A 19,149-nucleotide genomic window follows, 5' to 3' on the forward strand; every position below is an offset into this window, starting at 1 on the left:
TGGAATGCACACCCTGTGTCATGTGGGGACTCCAGGACACTTCCTGTGTCCTGGACAACCACGTGCAGGAAGTGTCGTCAGCTGGAGGAGCTCGAGCCCTGGGTTTTGGAGCTTGAGCAGCAGCTGGTGACACTGCGGTGCATCCGCGAGGCTGAGAGCTACATGGATAGCCCATTTCAGGAGGTGGTCACTCCGCAGCTAAGGAGTGCGCAGGCAGAGAGGGAATGGGTGACCGCCAGACAGAGAGGAAGACCAGGCAGGTAGTGCAGGAGTCCCCGGAGTGCATCGCGCTCTCCAACCAGTATTCTGTTCTGAGTACTGGTGAGGGCGATGGTTCCTCTGGGGAAAGCAGCCAGAGTCAAGTCCATGGCACCACGGGTGGCTCAGCTGCCAGCGTCAAGGAAGTCACTGAGCGGCTGCAGAACACTGAGGGGGGAGGGTGAACAGCTAAAGGTCATAGAGTCATAGAGTTTTACAGCACAGAAAGAGGCCCTTCGGCCCATCGTGTCTGCGCCGCCCATCCATCCCTGTCCAGTCTAATCCCATTTTCCAGCATTTGGTCCATAGCCTTGTATGCAATGGCATTTCAAGTGCTCATCCAAATGCTTCTTGAATGTTGTGAGGGTTCCTGCCTCCACCACCCTTTCAGGCATTGAGTTCCACATTCCAACCACCCTCTGGGTGAAAAAGTTCCTCCTCAAATCCCCTCTAAATCTCCTGCCCCTTACCCTGAATCTTTGCCCCCTTGTTATTGACCCCCCTACTAAGGGGAAAAGTTCCTCTTTATCTACCCTATCTATGCCCCTCATTATTTTGTACACCTCAATCAGGTCCCCCCTCAGCCTTCTCTGCTCCAAGGAAAACAACTCCAGCCTGTCCAGCCTCTCTTCATAGCTGAGGCGCTCCATCCCAGGTAACATCCTGGTGAATCTTCTCTGCACCCTCTCCAAAGCAATCACATCCTTCCTATAGTGAGGCGACCAGAACTGCACACAGTACTCCAGCTGTGGCCTCACCAGCGTTTTGTACAGCTCCATCATAACCTCCCTGCTCTTATATTCTATGCCTCGGCTAATGAAGGCAAGTATCCCATATGCCTTTTTAACCACCTTATCTACCTGCTCCGCTGCCTTCAGGGATCTATGTACATGTACACCAAGGTCCCTCTGACCCTCTGTACTTCCTAGGGTCCTACCACTCATTGTGTATTCCCTTGCCTTATTTGTCCGTCCAAAATGCATCACCTCGCACTTTTCAGGGTTAAATTCCATTTGCCACTTTTCCGCCCATCTGACCAACCCGTTTATATCGTCCTGTAGCCGGAGGCTTTCCTCCTCGCAATTTACCACCCCACCAATTTTTGTGTCATCTGCGAACTTACTGATCATACCTTTTACATTCTCATCCAAATCATTTATGTAGATCACAAACAATAAGGGACCCAGCACCGATCCCTGAGGTACCCCACTGGACACAGGCTTCCAGTCACAAAAGCAACCTTCGACCATCACCCTCTGCCTCCTGCCACTCAGCCAGTTTAGGATCCAACGCGCCAAGGCACCCTGGATCCCATGGGCTCTTACCTTCTTGACCAGTCTCCTATGCGGGACTTTGTCAAAAGCTTTACTGAAGTCCATGTACACCACATCCACAGCATTTCCCTCATCCACCCCACTAGTCACCCCCTCGAAAAATTCGATCAGATTTGTTAGACATGATTTACCCTTGACAAAGCCATGCTGACTATCCCCGATTAATCCTTGCCTCTCCAAGTGGAGATTAATTTTGTCCCTCAGAATTTTTTCCAATAATTTCCCCACCACAGATGTTAGACTCACTGGCCTGTAATTCCCTGGTTTATCCCTGCTACCCTTCTTGAATAATGGTACTACGTTAGCTGTTCTCCAGTCCTCTGGTACATCCCCTGTGGCCAGAGAGGTTCTGAAAATTAGTGTCAGAGCCCCTGCAATCTCCTCCCTTGCCTCCCACAGCAGCCTGGGATACATCTCGTCCAGGCCTGGGGATTTATCCACTTTTTGGCCCGCTAAAACCGCTAGCACCTCCTCCCTCTCGATGCTAATATGTTCAAGTATGTCACAGTCCCCTTGCCCGATTTCTATGTCTGCATCGTCTTTCTCCATAGTGAACACAGATGCAAAAAATTCATTTAAAACCCCGCCTACATCCTCTGGCTCTACACACAGATTGCCACTTTGGTCCCTAATGGGCCCTACCCTTTCCCTGGTTATCCTCTTGCCCTTAATATACTTATAAAACATCTTAGGATTTTCCTTTATTTTGCTCGCCAGTGTTATTTCATGGCCCCTCCTCGCCCTCCTAATTTCTTTTTTAAGTATGCCCCTGCACTTTTTATACTCCTCTAGGGCTTCTTCTGTCTTTAGTCTTTTGTAACTGCCAAAAGCCCCCCTTTTATTTCTAATGCATTTTTGTATATCCCTTGTCATCCAAGGTTCCCTTTGCTTGTTGGTCCCACCCTTGACCTTTACAGGAACATGTTGGCGTTGTACTCTCTCTATTTCCCTTCTGAAAGTCTCCCACTGTTTTGATGTGGATTTTCCTATAAGCAGCTGCTCCCAGTCCACTTTGGCCAGATCCTGCCTTATCATATTAAAATCGGCCTTCCCCCAATTTAGAACCCTTATTTCCGGGCCGTCTTTGTCTTTTTCCATGACCACCTTAAATCTCACCGAATTATGGTCACTTTCGCCAAAATGCTCTCCTACTGACACTTCCACCACTTGCCCGGCTACATTCCCCAGAATTAGGTCCAGTACCGCCCCCTCTCTTGTAGGACTTTCTACATGTTGGCTCAAAAAGCTCTCCTGGATGCACTTTAAGAATTCTGCACCCTCTAAGCCTTTTACACTCTGACTGTCCCAATTTATATTGGGGAAGTTGAAATCCCCCACTATTATTACCCTATTATTTTCGCACTTCTCTGAGATTTGCCTACATATCTGTTCCTCTATCTCCCCCTGACTGTTTGGGGGCCTATAGTACACTCCCAGCAAAGTGCTTGCCCCCTTTTTGTTTTTAAGTTCTACCCATATGGCCTCATTAGAGGAACCCGCTAATATATCATCCCTCCTTACAGCAGTAATTGACTCCTTAATTAATATTGCAACACCCCCTCCCCTTTTACACCCCCCTCTGTCTCGCCTGAAGATTCTATACCCCGGAATATTGAGCTGCCAGTCCTGACCCTCCCTCAACCATGTCTCCGTGATAGCAACAATATCGTACTCCCATGTGTTCAACAACAACTTCAGTTCATCCACCTTATTTGCAAGACTCCTTGCATTAAAATAAATGCCTTCCAGCCCTGCCATATTCTCTTTTGCCTTCACATATTTGCTCTGCCTTCCCAGCTGACTTGTTTTTCCCTCTGTATTTGGCCGTAAATCACCCCCTACTATAGCTCCACTCTGTACCCCAACCCCCTGCCAAGTAGTTTAAACCCTCCCCAGCAGTGCTAGCAAACCTCCCCGCAAGGATATTGGTTCCCCCCTGGTTCAGGTGTAAACCGTCCGACTTGTACAAGTCCCACCTTTCCCAGAAGCAGACCCAGTGATCCAGGAAACTAAAGCCCTCCCCCCTGCACCATCCCTTTAGCCACGCATTCATCTGTTCTATCTTCCTATTCCTATACTTACTAGCACGTGGCACCGGGAGTAATCCAGAGATTACAACCTTTGAGGTCCTGCTCCTTAATCCTTCACCTAGCTCCCTAAATTCTTGCTGCAGGACCTCATCCCTCTTTTTACCTATGTCGTTGGTACCAATGTGGACCACGACCACTGGCTGTTCACCCTCCCCCTCCAGAATGCCCTGCAGCCGCTCAGTGACATCCTTGACCCTGGCACCAGGGAGGCAACAAACCATCCTGGATTCACGTCTACGGCCACAGAAACGCCTATCTGTTCCCCTTACTATAGAATCCCCTACCACTATTGCTCTCCCACTCTTTTTCCCCCCTTCCTAGGCAGCAGGAGCACCCCCAGTGCCAGGAAGTTGGCCGCTGCTGCCTTCCCCTGGTGAGTCACCCCCCTCAACAGTATCCAAAGCGGTATACTTGTTTGAAAGGGGGATGTCCGCAGGGGTTCCCTGCACTACCTGCCTGCCTTTGTTGCTCCGCCTGATGGTCACCCCCTGTGCTGCCCTACCCTGAGGCGTGCACAACTCGCTAAACGTGTTATCCACGAGCCTTTCAGCATCGCGCACGCTCCAAAATTCATCCACCCGCAGCTCGAGCGCCGCAATGCGGTCTACAAGTAGCTGCAGCTGGATGCATTTCCCGCACACATGGTCGTCAGGGACACTGGCAGCATCCCTGACTTCCCACATAGAGCAGGAGGAGCAGAGCACGGGTCTGAACTCTCCTGCCATGACTTACCCCTTTAATTACTTTTAAAAAATTTATTCAATACCCCAGTTACAGGTATGCTCTAGGGCGCTTTATTTACCAACTATCCCCACTACACCACAGAAATTTAACACCACAGAATTCAAGCTTGTATTGAAAAAAGAGAAATACTCACCAACCAATCACCTACCTGCTCCCTGGTGACGTCACACACTGATTACTTTTCACCTCTCTCCCCGCTGCTGAGTTGGTCGGGCCTCGCCTCTCTCCGGTTTTTATACCGGTCTCACCATGCTGCTCCCGACTGGTCTCGGGCCTCGCTGGTCGCCGGGTTTTCTCCCGAGCTCCTCCTCGCTGGTCCCGACTGGTCTCGGGCCTCGCCTCTCTCCGGTTTTTATACCGGTCTCACCACGCTGCTCCCGACTGGTCTCGGGCCTCGCTGGTCGCCGGGTTTTCTCCCGAGCTCCTCCTCGCTGGTCCCGACTGGTCTCGGGCCTCGCCTCTCTCCGGTTTTTATACCGGTCTCACCACGCTGCTCCCGACTGGTCTCGGGCCTCGCTGGTCGCCGGGTTTTCTCCCGAGCTCCTCCTCGCTGCTCCCGCTGGTCCCGACTGGTCTCGGGCCTCGCCTCTCTCCGGTTTTTATACCGGTCTCACCACGCTGCTCCCGACTGGTCTCGGGCCTCGCTGGTCGCCGGGTTTTCTCCCGAGCTCCTCCTCGCTGCTCCCGCTGGTCCCGACTGGTCTCTGGCCTCGCCTCTCTCCGGTTTTTATACCGGTCTCACCACGCTGCTCCCGACTGGTCTCGGGCCTCGCTGGTCGCCGGGTTTTCTCCCGAGCTCCTCCTCGCTGCTCCCGCTGGTCCCGACTGTCCGTATCGGTACCAATGACATAGGCAGAAAGAGGGATGAGGTCCTGCAGGCAGAGTTTAGAGAGCTAGGAGAGAGATTAAAAAGCAGGACCTCAAAGGTAGTAATCTCCGGAATACTCCCGGTGCCACGTGCTAGTGAGTACAGGAATAGGAGGATAGAACAGATGAATACGTGGCTGGAGAGATGGTCGTCTTCTTAGGCAGTCCCTCGGAACCGAAGATCACTTGCTTCCACATTAAAAATGAGTTCTCAGGTTACTGATGAGTCCGATGCCAGTCTCTGTCACAGGTGGGGCAGACGGTGGTTGAAGGGGCGGGTGGGTGGGGTGCTTGGGTTGACGTGCGCTCCTTGCGCTTGGCTTCCGGCGAAGAGATTTGAGGTGTTTGGCGCCTTCCCGGATGCTTCGCCTCCACTTTGTGCGGTCTTGGGCCAGGGATTCCCAGGTGTCGGTGGAGATGTTGCACTTTTTCAAGGAGACTTTGAGGGTGTCCTTGAAGCGTTTCCTCTGCCCACCTGGGGCTCTCTTGCCGTGCCGGAGCTCCGAGTAGAGCGCTTGTTTTGGGAGTCTCGTATCGGGCATGCGGACAATGTGACCCGTCCATCGGAGCTGATCGAGCATGGTCAAAGCTTCGATGCTGGGGATGTTGGCCTGAGCGAGAACACTGACGTTGGTGCGCCTATCCCGCCAGTGGGTTTGCAGGATCTTGCGGCGGCAGCATTGGTGGTACCTCTCCAGTGCTTTGAGGTGCCTGCTGTACATGGTCCATGTCTCTGAGGCATACAGGAGGGTGGGTATCACTGCTGCTCTGTAGACCATGAGCTTGGTGCCGGGTTTGAGGTCCTGGTCTTCAAACAACCAAAGGCTGCACTGGCACACTGAAGGCGGTGTTGGACTTCGTCATCGATGTCTGCCCTTGTTGACAGTAGGCTCCCGAGGTATGGAAAGTGGTCCACGTTGTCCAAGGCCTTGTCGTGGATTTTGATAATTGGGGGGCAGCACTGTGTGGCGGGGGCAGGTTGGTAGAGGATAGATGGTGCAGGAGGGAGGGCTTTAGATTCCTGAGGCATTGGGACCGTTTCTGGGGAAGGTGGGGCCTGTACAAGCTGGACAGGTTACACCTCAACAGAGCCGGGACCAATATTCTCACGGGGAGGTTTGCTAGTGCTGTTGGGGAGGGTTTAAACTAGCTTGGCAGGGGGATGGGCACCAGCATATAGGAGTAGAAAAGAGGAATAAGGTGCATAAAAGAGTGAGTGTGTTGGATAGTACTAGAGAAGATAGTACTAGAGGCGGTAGTAGTACCATATTAGATAGGAGCAGATCAAGAAAGACTACGAAAATTTTTAAAATGGGTTTAGAATGCATGTACGTGTATGCACAAAGTGTGGTGAATAAGGTTGGTGAGCTAAAAGCACAATTAGCCGTGTGGCAATATGATGTTGTGGCAATAACGGAAACGTGGCTTAAAAACGGTGAGAACTGGGCACTTAATATTCAAGGGTACAAGGTGTTCAGAAAAGATAGGGAAGGACAAAAGGGAGGTGGGTGGCAGTGCTGATTAAGGAAGACATTGTAGTGTTGGAAAGGAAGGATGTTCTTGAGGGGACAAGGACAGAATCCATTTGGTTAGAGTTAAGGAGCAAAAAGGGTATGATCACACTATTGGGGGTATTCTACAGGCCTCCAAATAGTGAGAGGGAGGTAGAGGAGCAAATCTGCAGGGAAATCGCAGAGATATGCAAGAGCTATAGAGTGCTGATATTGGGGGACTTTAATTACCCAAATATCGATTGGGATAATGCTAGGGTAAAGGGAAAGGAGGGGGAGGAATTTCTGAAATGTGTTCAGGTGAATTTCCTTGACCAATATGTTCTTGGCCCAACTAGGAAGGAGGCATTGCTGGATCTGGTGCTGGGGAATGAGGTGGGCCAGGTCGACCAAGTGTCTGTGGGAGAACACTTGGGTACGAGTGATCATCGTATCATAAGATTTAGATTAGCAATGGAGAGGAGCAAGGAGCAATCTAGAGTGGAACTTCTAAACTGGAATAGGGCTAACTTCAATGGGATGTGAAAGGATCGAGCCAGGGTAAAATGGAACCAAAGACTGACAGGAAAAACTGTAACAGAACAATGGGTGATCTTTAAGGAGGAGATGTTCCAATTACAGGCTCGGTACATTCCAACAAGAGGGAAGGGAAAGCGAACCAAACCAAGGGCTCCTTAGATGACGAGGGAGATAGAGAAGATAATGAAACAAAAAAAGAGGGTGTATGATGCATGTCAGGTGAATTCTTCAAGGGAGAACCAGACCAAATACAATAAGTTGAGAGGGGATGTGAAGATGAAAATAAGATTGGCAAAGAGAGAATATGAGAGTAGAATGGCGGTTAACATAAAAGGGAACCCAAAAATCTTCTACCGGCATGTAAACAGTAAGCGGGTAGTAAGAGGCGGGGTGGGGCCTATTAGAGACAAAATAGGTGATATATGCTTAGAGGCGCAGGGCAAGGCTAGAATACTCAATGAGTACTTTGTATCGGTGTTTACTAAGGAGGTGGATGCTGACAAAATATTGGTAGAAGTGGAAAAGGTAGAAGCAATGGAAGGGGTGAAAATTGATTAGACAGGATGTACTAGAAAGGCTGGGTATGCTTAGAGTGGACAAGTCGCCTGGTCCAGATAGCTTGCATCCCAGATTGCTAAGGGAATTGGGGGAGGAGATAGCGGAAGGGCTTGCCATAATTTTCCAATCTTCCCTAGATGTGGGGGAGGTGCCAGAGGATTGGAAAGTGGCAAATGTGACATCATTGTTCAGGAAAGATTGTAAGGACAATCCTAGTAACTACAGGCCGGTCAGTTTAACATCAGTGGTGGGTAAAGTTTTAGAAACAATAATCAAGGAAAAAATTAACGGGCATTTGGAGAGGTTTAAGCTAATTAAGGAGAGCCAACACGGATTTGTAAAAGGCAGATCATGTTTGACTAATCTAATTGAATTTTTTGATGAAGTAACAGAGAGGATTGATGAAGGGAATGCAATGGATGTTGTCTACATGGATTTTCGGAAGGCATTTGACAAAGTACCACATAGAAGGCTGGTTAACAAAATTGAGGCTCATGGAATAGGTGGGTCAGTGGCAGCTTGGATAAGGAATTGGCTTAAGGACAGAAAACAGCGAGTTGTGGTAAATGGCTGTTTTTCAGACTGGAGGATGGTAGACAGTGGTGTTCCCCAAGGGTCAGTGTTGGGGCCACTGCTTTTTTTGATATATATAAATGACCTGGATATTGGAATACAGAGTAAAATTTCTAAATTTACCGATGACACCAAACTTGGGGGTGTGGCAAACAGTGATGATGATACCAATCGACTGCAACAGGACATAGACAGGCTAGCAGAATGGGCAGACAAGTGGCAGATGGAATTTAATACAGAGAAGTGTGAGGTGATGCATTTTGGCAGAAGGAACAGGGAGAGGCAATATACACTTAATGGCACAGTTTTAAAGAGTGTGCAGGGACAGAGGGACCTGGGAGTTAATGTGCATAGGTCCCTGAAGGTGGCGGGACATATTGAGAGAGTGGTTAGCAAAGCATATGGGATCTTGGGCTTCATAAATAGAGGTATTGAGTACAAAAGTAGAGAAGTTATGCTGAACCTTTATAAAGTGCTGATTAAGCCACAACTGGAGTATTGCGTCCAGTTCTGGTCACCACACTTTAGGAAGGATGTGAAGGCCCTTGAGAGGGTGCAGAGGAGATTTACCAGAATGGTTCTGGGGATGGGGGATCTTAGCTACAAGGACAGGTTGGAGAAGCTGGATTTGTTTTCATTAGAGCAAAGGAGGTTGAGGGGTGATTTGATAGAGGTGTACAAGATTATGACGGGTTTGGATAGGCTAGACGGGGAAAGGCTGTTCCCACTAGTTGATGGTACAAGGACTAGGGGACACAGATTTAAGGTTTTGGGCAAGAGATACAGGGGGGACGTGAGGAAAAACATTTTTACGCAGCGAGTGGTGAGGACCTGGAACTCGCTGCCGACGGAAGCGGTGGAAGCAGAGACACTCGATGTTTTCAAGGGGAGACTGGATAGGCACTTGAGGGAAATAAACTTGCAGGGCTCCGGGGATAGAGCGGGGGAATGGGACTGACTGGATTGCTCTACAGAGAGCCGGCACCGACTAGATGGGCCGAATGGCCTCCTTCTGTGCCGTTATGACTCTGACCCTATTGGTTAAGGAGAATGTTACAGTGCTGGAGAGAGTGGATGTCCTGGAGGGGTCAAGTCCAGAATCTATATGGCTGGAGTTAAGCAATAATAGAGGTGCCATTACACTACTAGGTGTATTCTATAGACCACCAACTAGTGGGAAAAATATGAAGGAGCAAATTTGCAGAGAAATTACAGGGAGATGCTATAGAGCAGTGATAATGGGGGACTTCGACTATCCTAATATAGACTGCGATAGTAATAGTGTAAGGGGCAGAGAGGGGGAAGAATTTCTGAAGTGTGTTCAGGAGAAATTTCTTGATCAGTACGTTTCCAGCCCAACGAGAAAGAAGGCATTGCTGGATCTGATTCTGGGGAATGAGGTGGGTCAACTGGAGCAAGTGTCTGTAGGTGAACATTTAGGGAACAGTGATCATAGTATCATAAGGTTTAGATTAGCTATGGAAAAGAACCAAGAGCAATCTAGAGTAAAAAAAACTTAACTGGAGGAGGGCCAATTTCAGTGGGTTGAGAACGGATCTGGCCCGGGTAAATTTGAATCAAAGATTGGCAGGCAAAACTGTAATCGAATAATGGGCTGCCTTTAAAGAGGAGATGGTTCATAAGAACATAAGAAATAGGAGCAGGAGTTGGCCAATCGGCCCCTCGAGCCTGCTCCACCATTCAATAAGATCATGGCTGATCTGATCCTAACCGCCAATCCACTATCACAGAACCATCTCCTGAATCTAACAGAATTAGACACACGAAATAGGAGCAGGATCAGGCTACACGGCCCCTGGGCCCGCTCCGCTACCCACAGGGCCATGACCGATCCGAACCTGGACTCATGTCCAAATTCCTGCCCGCTCCCCGTAACCCTTAATTCCCTTTACATAAATTTAAAACAGAAATAGACAGTTTCCTAGAAGTAATGATGTAGCTTCTACAGCTTTTTGGGGCAGCATATTCCATGGACCTACCACCCTCTGAGTGAAGTAGTTCCTCCTCATCTCAGTTTTGAAAGAGCAGCCCCTTATTCTAAGACTATGCCCCCTAGTTCTAGTTTCACCCATCATCGGGAACATCCTCCCCGCATCCACCCGATCCAACCCCTTCACAATCTTATATGTTTCAATAAGATCGCCTCTCATTCTTCTGAACTCCAATGAGTAGAGTCCCAATCTACTCAACCTCTCCTCATATGTCCATCCCCTCATCCCTGGGATTAACCAAGTGAACCTTCTTTGTACTGACTCGAGAGCAAGTATGTCCTTTCTTAAGTATGGACACCAAAACTGTACGCAGTATTCCAGATGCGGTCTCACCAATACCTTGTACAACTGAAGCAATACCTCCCTATTTTTATATTCTATCCCCCTAGCAATGAAAGCCAACATTCCATTGGCCTTCTTAATCACTTGCTGCACCTGCATACTAACCTTTTGAGTTTCGTGCACCAGGACCCCCAGATCCCTTTGTACTTCAGTACTTTCCAGTTTCTTGCCATTAAGATAATAACTTGCTCTACGATTTTTCCTGCCAAAGTGCATAACCTCACACTTTCCAGTATTGTATTCCATCTGCCAAATCTCTGCCCACTTACTTAGCCTGTCTATGTCCCCTTGCAGGTTTTTTATGTCTTCCTCACTCACTACTTTTCCTCCCATCTTAGTATCATCTGCAAACTTTGATATGTTACACTCGGTCCCCTCCTCCAAATCATTAATATAGATTCGGGTACAGTCGAGGTACATTCCCACGAGGGGGAAAGGTAGGGCAACCAAAGCCAGAGCTCCCTGGATGCCGAAAGAGATCGAGAGTAAGATGATGCAGAAGAAGGGCGCGTATGACAGATGTCAGGCTGAGAATACATCTGAGAACGAGGTTCAATATGGAAAGTTCAGAGAAGTAAAAAGAAAATAAGAAGGGCAAAGAGAACGTATGAGAATAGAATGGCAGCCAACATAAAAGGTAATCCAGAAGTCTTCTATAGGCATATAAATAGTAAATGGGTAGTAAGAGGAGGGGTGGGGCCGATTAGGGATCAAAAAGGAGACCTACGCATAGAGGCAGAGGGTATGGCTGAGGTACTAAACGAGTACTTTACATCGGTCTTCACCAAGGAAGAAGATGCTCTTATTTGATAACTCTCAACAAAAATATATTCCAGTGAGAGAGAAAGATTTTAAGAGAAGGGAGCACCATCCTTGGTTAAGTAAGGAAGTAAAGGATGGTATCAAATTGAAAACGAAGGCTAACAATGTTGCCAAGATTGGTGGGAGACCAGAGGATTGGGAAATTTTTAAAAACCAGCAAAGGATGACTAAAAAAATAATAAAGAGAGTGAAGATGAATTATGAGAGTAAACTGGCAAGAAACAATAAAACAGTAAGAGCTTCTACAGGTATATAAAAAGGAAGAGAGTAACTAAAGTAAATGTTGGTCCCTTAGAGGATGAGACTGGGGAATTACTAATGGGGAACGGGAAAATGGCAGAGACTCTGAACAAATATTTTGTATCTGTCTTCACTGTGGAAGACACTAACAACATCCCAATAATGGATAATCAAGGGGAACAGGGAGGGGGGATCTAAAGACAATCACTGTCACTAAGGAAATAGTACTTGGTAAAATAATGGGACTAAAAGACGACAAGTCCCCTGGACCAGACTGCCTGCATCCCAGGGTCTTAAAAGAAGTGGCTGCAGCGATAGTGGATGCATTGGTTGCAATATACCAAAATTCCCTGGACTCTGGAGAGGTCCCAGTGGATTGGAAAACCGCAAATGTAACACCCCTATTTAAGAAAGGAGGGAGACAGAAAACAGGAAACTATAGACCAGTTAGCCTAACATCTGTCGTTGGGAAAATGCTGGAGTCCTTCATTAAGGAAGCAGTAGCAGGGCATTTGGAAAATCATAATGCAGTCAAGCAGAGTCAGCATGGTTTTATGAAAGGGAAATCATGTTTAACAAATTTGCTGGAGTTCTTTGTCCACCCTGCTCGTTACCTCCTCAAAGGTGAACCAGTGGATGTGGTGTATTTGGATTTCCAGAAGGCATTCAATAAGGTGCCACATAAAAGGTTACTGCATAAGATAAGAGCTCACGGAGTTGGGGGTAATATATTAGCATGGATAGAAAATTGGATAACTAACAGAAAGCAGAGAGTCGGGATAAATGGGTCATTTTCCAGTTGGCAAACGGGAACCAGTGGGGTTCCACAGGGATCGGTGCTGGGGCCTCGGCTATTTACAATCTACATTAATGACTTGGATGAAGGGACCGAGTGTAATGTAGCCAAGTTTGCAGATGATACAAAGATGGGTGGGAAAGCAAGTTGTGCAGAGGACTCAAAGAACCTGCAAAGGGATATAGACAGGCTAGGTGAGTGGGCAAACATTTGACAGATGGAGTATAATGTGGGAAAGTGTGAGGTTATCCACTTTGGAAGGAAAAATAAAAAAGCAAATTATTATTTAAATGGGGAGAGATTACAAAATGCTACAGTTCAGAGGGACCTGGGGGTCCTTGTGCATGAAACACAAAAAGTTAGCATGCAGGTACAGCAAGTAATCAAAAAGGCAAATGGAATGTTGGCCTTTCAAAGGGGTTGGAGTATAAAAGCAGGGAAGTCCTGCTACAACTGTACAGGGTATTGGTGAGACCACACCTCGAGTACTGCGTACAGTTTTGGTCTCCTTATTTAAGGAAGGATCTTCTTGCTACTTCTTAGGCAGAACCGAGGATGACTTGCTTCCACATTAAAAATGAGTTCTCAGGTGACTGATGAGTCCAATGCAGGACCTACAGTCTCTGTCACAGGTGGGGCAGACGGTGGGTGGGGTGCTTGGGTTGATGTGCGCTCCTTGCGCTGCCTGCGCTTGGCTTCTGCTTGCTCCTGGCGAAGAGACTCGAGGTGTTCGGCGCCTTCCCGGATGTGTAAGGAAGGATATACTTGCATTGGAGGCAGTTCAGAGACGATTCACTAGGTTAATTCCAGAGATGAGGGGGTTGACTTATGAGGAAAGGTTGAGCAGGCTGGGCCTATACTCATTGGAATTTAGAAGAATGAGAGGTGATCTTATTGAAACATTTAAGATACTGAGGGAGCGCGACAGGGTAGCTGCAGAGAGGATGTTTCCCGTCGTGGGCAAATCTAGAACGCGGGGGCACAGTTTTAGAATAAAGGGTCGCCCTTTTAGAACTGAGATGAGGAGGAATGTCTTCTCTCAGAGGGTCGTAAATCTGTGGAATTCTCTGCCCCAGAGAGCCGTGGAGGCTGGGTCATTAAATACATTTAAGGTGGAGATAGACAGATTTTTGCAAGATAAGGGAGTGAAGGGTTATGGGGAGTGGGCGGGGAAGTGGCTTTGAGCCCAAGATCAGCCATGATCTTATTGAATGGCGGAGCAGGCTCGAGGGGCCAAGTGGCCTATTCCTGCTCCTATTTCTTATGTTCTTATGCTGCCATAGACATACTGAAGGAGGAGGTAGTGGAATTACTGGATGGGATAAAAATTGATAAAGACGAGGTACTAGAAAGGCTGGCTGTACTTAAAGTAGATAAGTCACCAGGACCAGATGGGATGCATCCTAGGATGCTGAGGGAAGTGAAGGAAGAAATCGTGGAGGTACTGGCCATAATCTTCCAATCCTCCTTAGAAACGGGTGGTGCCAGAGGGCTGGAGAATTGCAAATGTTACACCCTTGTTCAAAAAAGGGTGTAAAGATAAACCCAGCAACTACAGGCCAGTCAGTTTAACCTCGGTAGTGGGGACTGCCTAAGAAGAAGGTAGTGAGGAAAGCTTTTAGAAACAATAATCAGGGACAAAATTAACAGTCACTTCGACAAGTGTGGGTTAATTAAGGAAAGCCAGCACAGATTTGTTAAAGGCAAATTGTGAGTTTTTTGATGAGGTAACAGAGAGGGTTGACGTGGTGTACATGGATTTCCAAAAGGTGTTTGACGAAGTGCCACATAATAGGCTCACCAGCAAAGCTGAAGCCCATGGAATAAAAGGGACAGTGGCAGCATGGAAAGGAAATTGGCTCCGTGACAGGAAACAGAGAATAGTGGTGAACGGTTGTTTATCGGACAGGAGGAAGGTATACAGTGGTGTTCCCCAGGGGTCGGTTCTAGGACCACTGCTTTTCTTGATATATATTAATGACTTGGATATGGGTGTACAGGGCACAAAACTTTTTTACTCAGCGAGTGGTTAGGATCTGGAATGCAAAAGGTAAATCGTGCTTGACTAATCTACTGGATGTAACTGGTAGAATAGATAAGGGAGAACCAGTGGATGTGGTGTATTTGGACTTTCAGAAGGCTTTTGATAATGTCCCGCATAAGAGATTAGTGTGTAAAGTTAAGGCACATGGGAATTGGGGGCAAGGTACTGACTTGGATAGAGAACTGGTTGGCAGACAGGAAGCAAAGAGTTGGAATAAACGGGTCTTTTTCCGAGTGGCAGGCAGTGACTAGTGGGGTACCGCAGGGATCGGTCCTTGGACCCCAGCTATTCACAATATATATTAATGATCTAGACGTAATATCTCAAAGTTTGCAGACGACACAAAGCTGGGTGGGTGTGTGTGCTGTGAGGAGGATGTTGAGAAACTCCAGTATGATTTGGACAGGTTGGGTAATTGGGCAGATGCAGTATAATGTGGGTAAATGTGAGGTTATCCACTTTGGTGGCAAAAACAGGAAGGCAGATTATTATCTGAATGGCAATAGATTGGGAGAAGGGGAAGTGCAACGAGACCTGGGTGTCCTTGTGCACCGGTCGCTGAAGGTAAGCATGCAGGTGCAGCAGGTGGTTATAAGGCAAATGGTATGTTAGCCTTCGTAGCGAGAGGATTCGAGTACAGGAACAAGGATGTCTTGCTACAGTTGTACAGGGCCTTGGTGAGACCACATCTTAGTATTGTGTGCAGTTTTGGTCGCCTTATCTGAGGAAGGATGTTCTTGCCATGGAGGGAGTGCAGCGAAGATTCACCAGGCTGATACCTGGGATGGCAGGAATGACGTATGAGGAGAGATTGGGTTGATTGGGCTTATACTCGCTGGAGTTTAAAAGAATGAGAGGGGATTTCATTGAAACTTAGAATTTTATAACAGGACTAGATGCAGGAAGGATGTTCCTGATGGCGGGGGAGTCCAGAACCAGGGGTCACAGTCTAAAGATAAGGGGTAAGCCATTTAGGACTGAGATGAGGAGGAGTTTCTTCACCCAGAGAGTGGTGAACCTGTGGAATTCTCTACCACAGAAGGCAGTTGAGGCCAATTCATTAAATATATTCAAGAAGGAGTTAGATATATTTCTTAAGGCTCAAGGGATATGGGGAGAAGGCAGGGACAGGGTACTGAATTTGGATAATCAGCCATGATCTCATTGAATGGCGGAGCAGGCTCGAGGGGCCGAATGGCCTACTCCTATCTTCTATGTTTCTATGCACTGCCTGAAAGGGTGGTGGAGGCAGACTCAATCACGGCTTTCAAAAGGGAGTTGGATAAGGAGCTGAAGGAAAATAATTTGCTGGGCTCCGGGGAAAGGGCGGTGGGGCGAGCTGAAGTGCTCTCGCAGCGAGCCGGCACGGGCCGCATGGTCTCCTTCTGTGCTGTAACCATTCTATTATTCTACTCCCCGCCCCTTCGCAGTAAAGGCCAACATGCCATTTGCCTTCCTAACTGCTTGCTGTACCTGCACGCTAACTCTGTTTCCTGTTCTAGGACACCTAAATCTCTCTGAACACCAACGTTTAATAGGTTCTCACCGTTTAAAAAATAAAAATTCTGTTTTTTCTATTCTTCCTACCAAAGTGAATAAACTCCCATTTCCCCACATTATACTCCATCTGCCACCTTATTGCCCACTCACTCAGTCTATCGATATCCCTTTGCAGACTCTTTGTGATTTCCTCACAGCTTACTGTCCCACCTAGCTTTGTATCATCAGCAAACTTGAATACATTGCACTCGGTCCCCTCATCGAAGTCATTAAAATAGATTGCAAATAGCTGAGGCCCCAACACTGATCCTTGCAGCACCCAACTAGTTACAGCCTGCCAACCTGTGACTGTATAGATGAAAATCTGTCCCGCTGTGTGCAGTCCAGAGACTTTAGCCCATAATCCAGGCTGACACTCCCAGTGCAGTACTGAGGGAGTCCCACACTGTCGGAGGGGCAGCACTGAGAGAGCGCTGCACTGTCGGAGGGGCAGTACTGAGGGAGTCCCACACTGTCGGAGGGGCAGTACTGAGGGAGCGCCGCACTGTCGGAGGGGCAGCACTGAGGGAGTCCCACACTGTCGGAGGGGCAGTACTGAGGGAGCGCCGCACTGTCGGAGGGGCAGTACTGAGGGAGCGCCGCACTGTCGGAGGGGCGGTACTGAGGGAGCGCCGCACTGTCGGAGGGGCGGTACTGAGGGAGCGCCGCACTGTCGGAGGGGCAGTACTGAGGGAGCGCCGCACTGTCGGAGGGGCAGTACTGAGAGAGCGCTGCACTGTCGGAGGGGCAGTGCTGAGGGAGTCCCACACTGTCGGAGGGGCAGTACTGAGGGAGCGCCGCACTGTCGGAGGGGCAGTACTGAGGGAGTGCTGCCCTTTCGGAGGGGCAGTACTGAGGGAGTGCTGCCCTTTCGGAGGGGCAGTACTGAGGGAGCGCTGCCATTTCGGAGGGGCAATACTGAGGGAGCGCCGCCCTTTCGGAGGGGCAGTACTGAGGGAGCGCCGCATTGTCAGAGGGGCAGTACTGAGGGAGCGCCGCACTGTCGGAGGGGCAGTACTGAGGGAGCACCGCACTGTCGGAGGGGCAGTACTGAGGGAGCGCTGCCGCCTTTCAGATAAGATGTTAAACCGAGGCCCTGTATGCCCCTTCAGGTGGATGTAAAAGATCCCACGGCCATTGTTGGAAGACGAGCTGGGGAGTTGTCCCCGGTGTACTGGACAATATTTATCCATCGACCAACGTCACTAAAACTGATTATCTGGTCGTTATCACAGTGCTATTTGTGGGATCTTGCTGTGCACAAATTGGCTTTTGCGTTTCTTGCATTACAACAGTGGCTACACTTCAAAAGTACTTCATTGGCTGTAAAGCGCCTTGGGACGTCCTGAGGTGGTGAAAGGCGCTATGGAAATGCAAGACCTTTTGCGCATCTCCGATTTCCATCGCTCCACCATTGGCGGCCGTGCCTTCAGCTGCCTGGGCCCTGAGCTCTGGAATTTCTTCCCTAAACCTCCCCGCCTCTCCTCCTTTAAGACGCTCCTTAAACCTACCTCTTTCACCTGTCCTAATATCCCCTTATGTGGCTCGGTGTCAAATTTTATTTGCTAATCGCTCCTGTGAAGCGCCTCGGGACGTTTTACTAGGTTAAAGGTGCTGTATAAAAACAAGTTGTTGTTGTTCCTTCTCACCTACTAGAAGCTCGAGCAGCGAGTCCGAGTCTCCCCAGGTTGTCTGCAGCTTCTCCTGAGTGTGGAGGGCGGCGAATAAATCTGACTGCGTCCTGCGAGAGAAAACACAGAATCATAGAAATTTACAGCACAGGAGGCCATTCGGCCCATCGTGTCCGTGCCGGCCGACAAAGAGCTCTCCAGCCTAATCCCACTTTCCAGCTCTTGGTCCGTAGCCCTGTAGGTTACGGCACTTCAAGCGTATATCCAAGTACTTTTTAAATGTGATGAGGGTCTCTGCCTCGACCACCCTTTCAGGCAGTGAGTTCCAGACCCCCACCACCCTCTGGGTGAAAACATTTCTCCTGAAATCCCCTCTAAACCTCCAACCAATTACTTTCAATCTCTGCCCCCTGGTTACTGACCCCTCTGCTAAGGGAAACAGGTCCTTCCTATCCACTCTATCTATGCTCCTCATAACTTTATACATCTCAATAAGGTCTCCCCTCAGCCTCCTCTGTTCCAAAGAAAACAACCCCAGCCTATCCAATCTTTCCTCATAGCTAAAATTCCCCAGCCCTGGCAACATCCTCGTAAATCTCCTCTGCACCCTCTCTAGTGCAATCACATCCTTCCTGTAATGTGGTGACCAGAACTGCACGCAGTACTCTAGCTGTGACCGAATTAGTGTTTTATACAGTTCAAGCATCGCCTCCCTGCTCTTATATTCTATGCCTCGGCTAATAAAGGCAAGTATCCCGTATGCCTTCTTAGCCACCTTATCTACCTGTCCTGCTACCTTCAGGGATCTGTGGACGTGCACTCCGAGGTCCCTCTGATCCTCTGAGTTTCCTGTCACTTCACAGTGTCCTACCATTTAATGTGTATTTCCTTGCCTTGTTAGCCCTCCCCAAACGCATTACCTCACACTTCTCCGGATTGAATTCCATTTGCCACTGTTCTGCCCATCTGACCAGTCCATTGATATCTTCCTGCAGTCTGCAGCTTTCGTCTTCATTATCAACCACACGGCCAATTTTTGTATCATCTGGAAACTACATCAAACGCACTACGCTCATCGACCCTCCTCGTTACCTCTTCAAAAAATTCAATCCAGTTAGTCAGACACGACCTTCCCTTAACAAATCCATGCCGACTGTCCCTGATTAATCAAAGACTGTTCCAGCACAAAGAGGTCATTCAGCCCATCAAGTCTGTCCCGCTGCTTTTCTGCACGTGAGCCACACAGCTCACGCACCCTTCCACAGATTA

General features: G+C 48.6%; 1 protein-coding gene across 2 annotated transcripts in view; it reads right to left on the reverse strand.

Moving 5' to 3' along the window:
- Nucleotides 1-19,149, reverse strand: part of LOC147112203 (dynein heavy chain domain-containing protein 1-like) — a 181,202-nt gene that overhangs the window by 8,276 nt on the left and 153,777 nt on the right. For both annotated transcript variants that reach the window (XM_085999853.1, XM_085999852.1), the window contains one exon: nucleotides 17,899-17,990. In XM_085999853.1, coding sequence (XP_085855979.1) covers nucleotides 17,899-17,990 — 92 coding nt within the window. The remainder of the gene's footprint in view (nucleotides 1-17,898; nucleotides 17,991-19,149) is intronic.

Source organism: Somniosus microcephalus, chromosome 10 (assembly GCF_052327205.1).
Source record: "Somniosus microcephalus isolate GS21.2 chromosome 10, FLI_Smic_1.0, whole genome shotgun sequence".
In the NCBI taxonomy this organism is placed as follows: domain Eukaryota; kingdom Metazoa; phylum Chordata; class Chondrichthyes; order Squaliformes; family Somniosidae; genus Somniosus; species Somniosus microcephalus.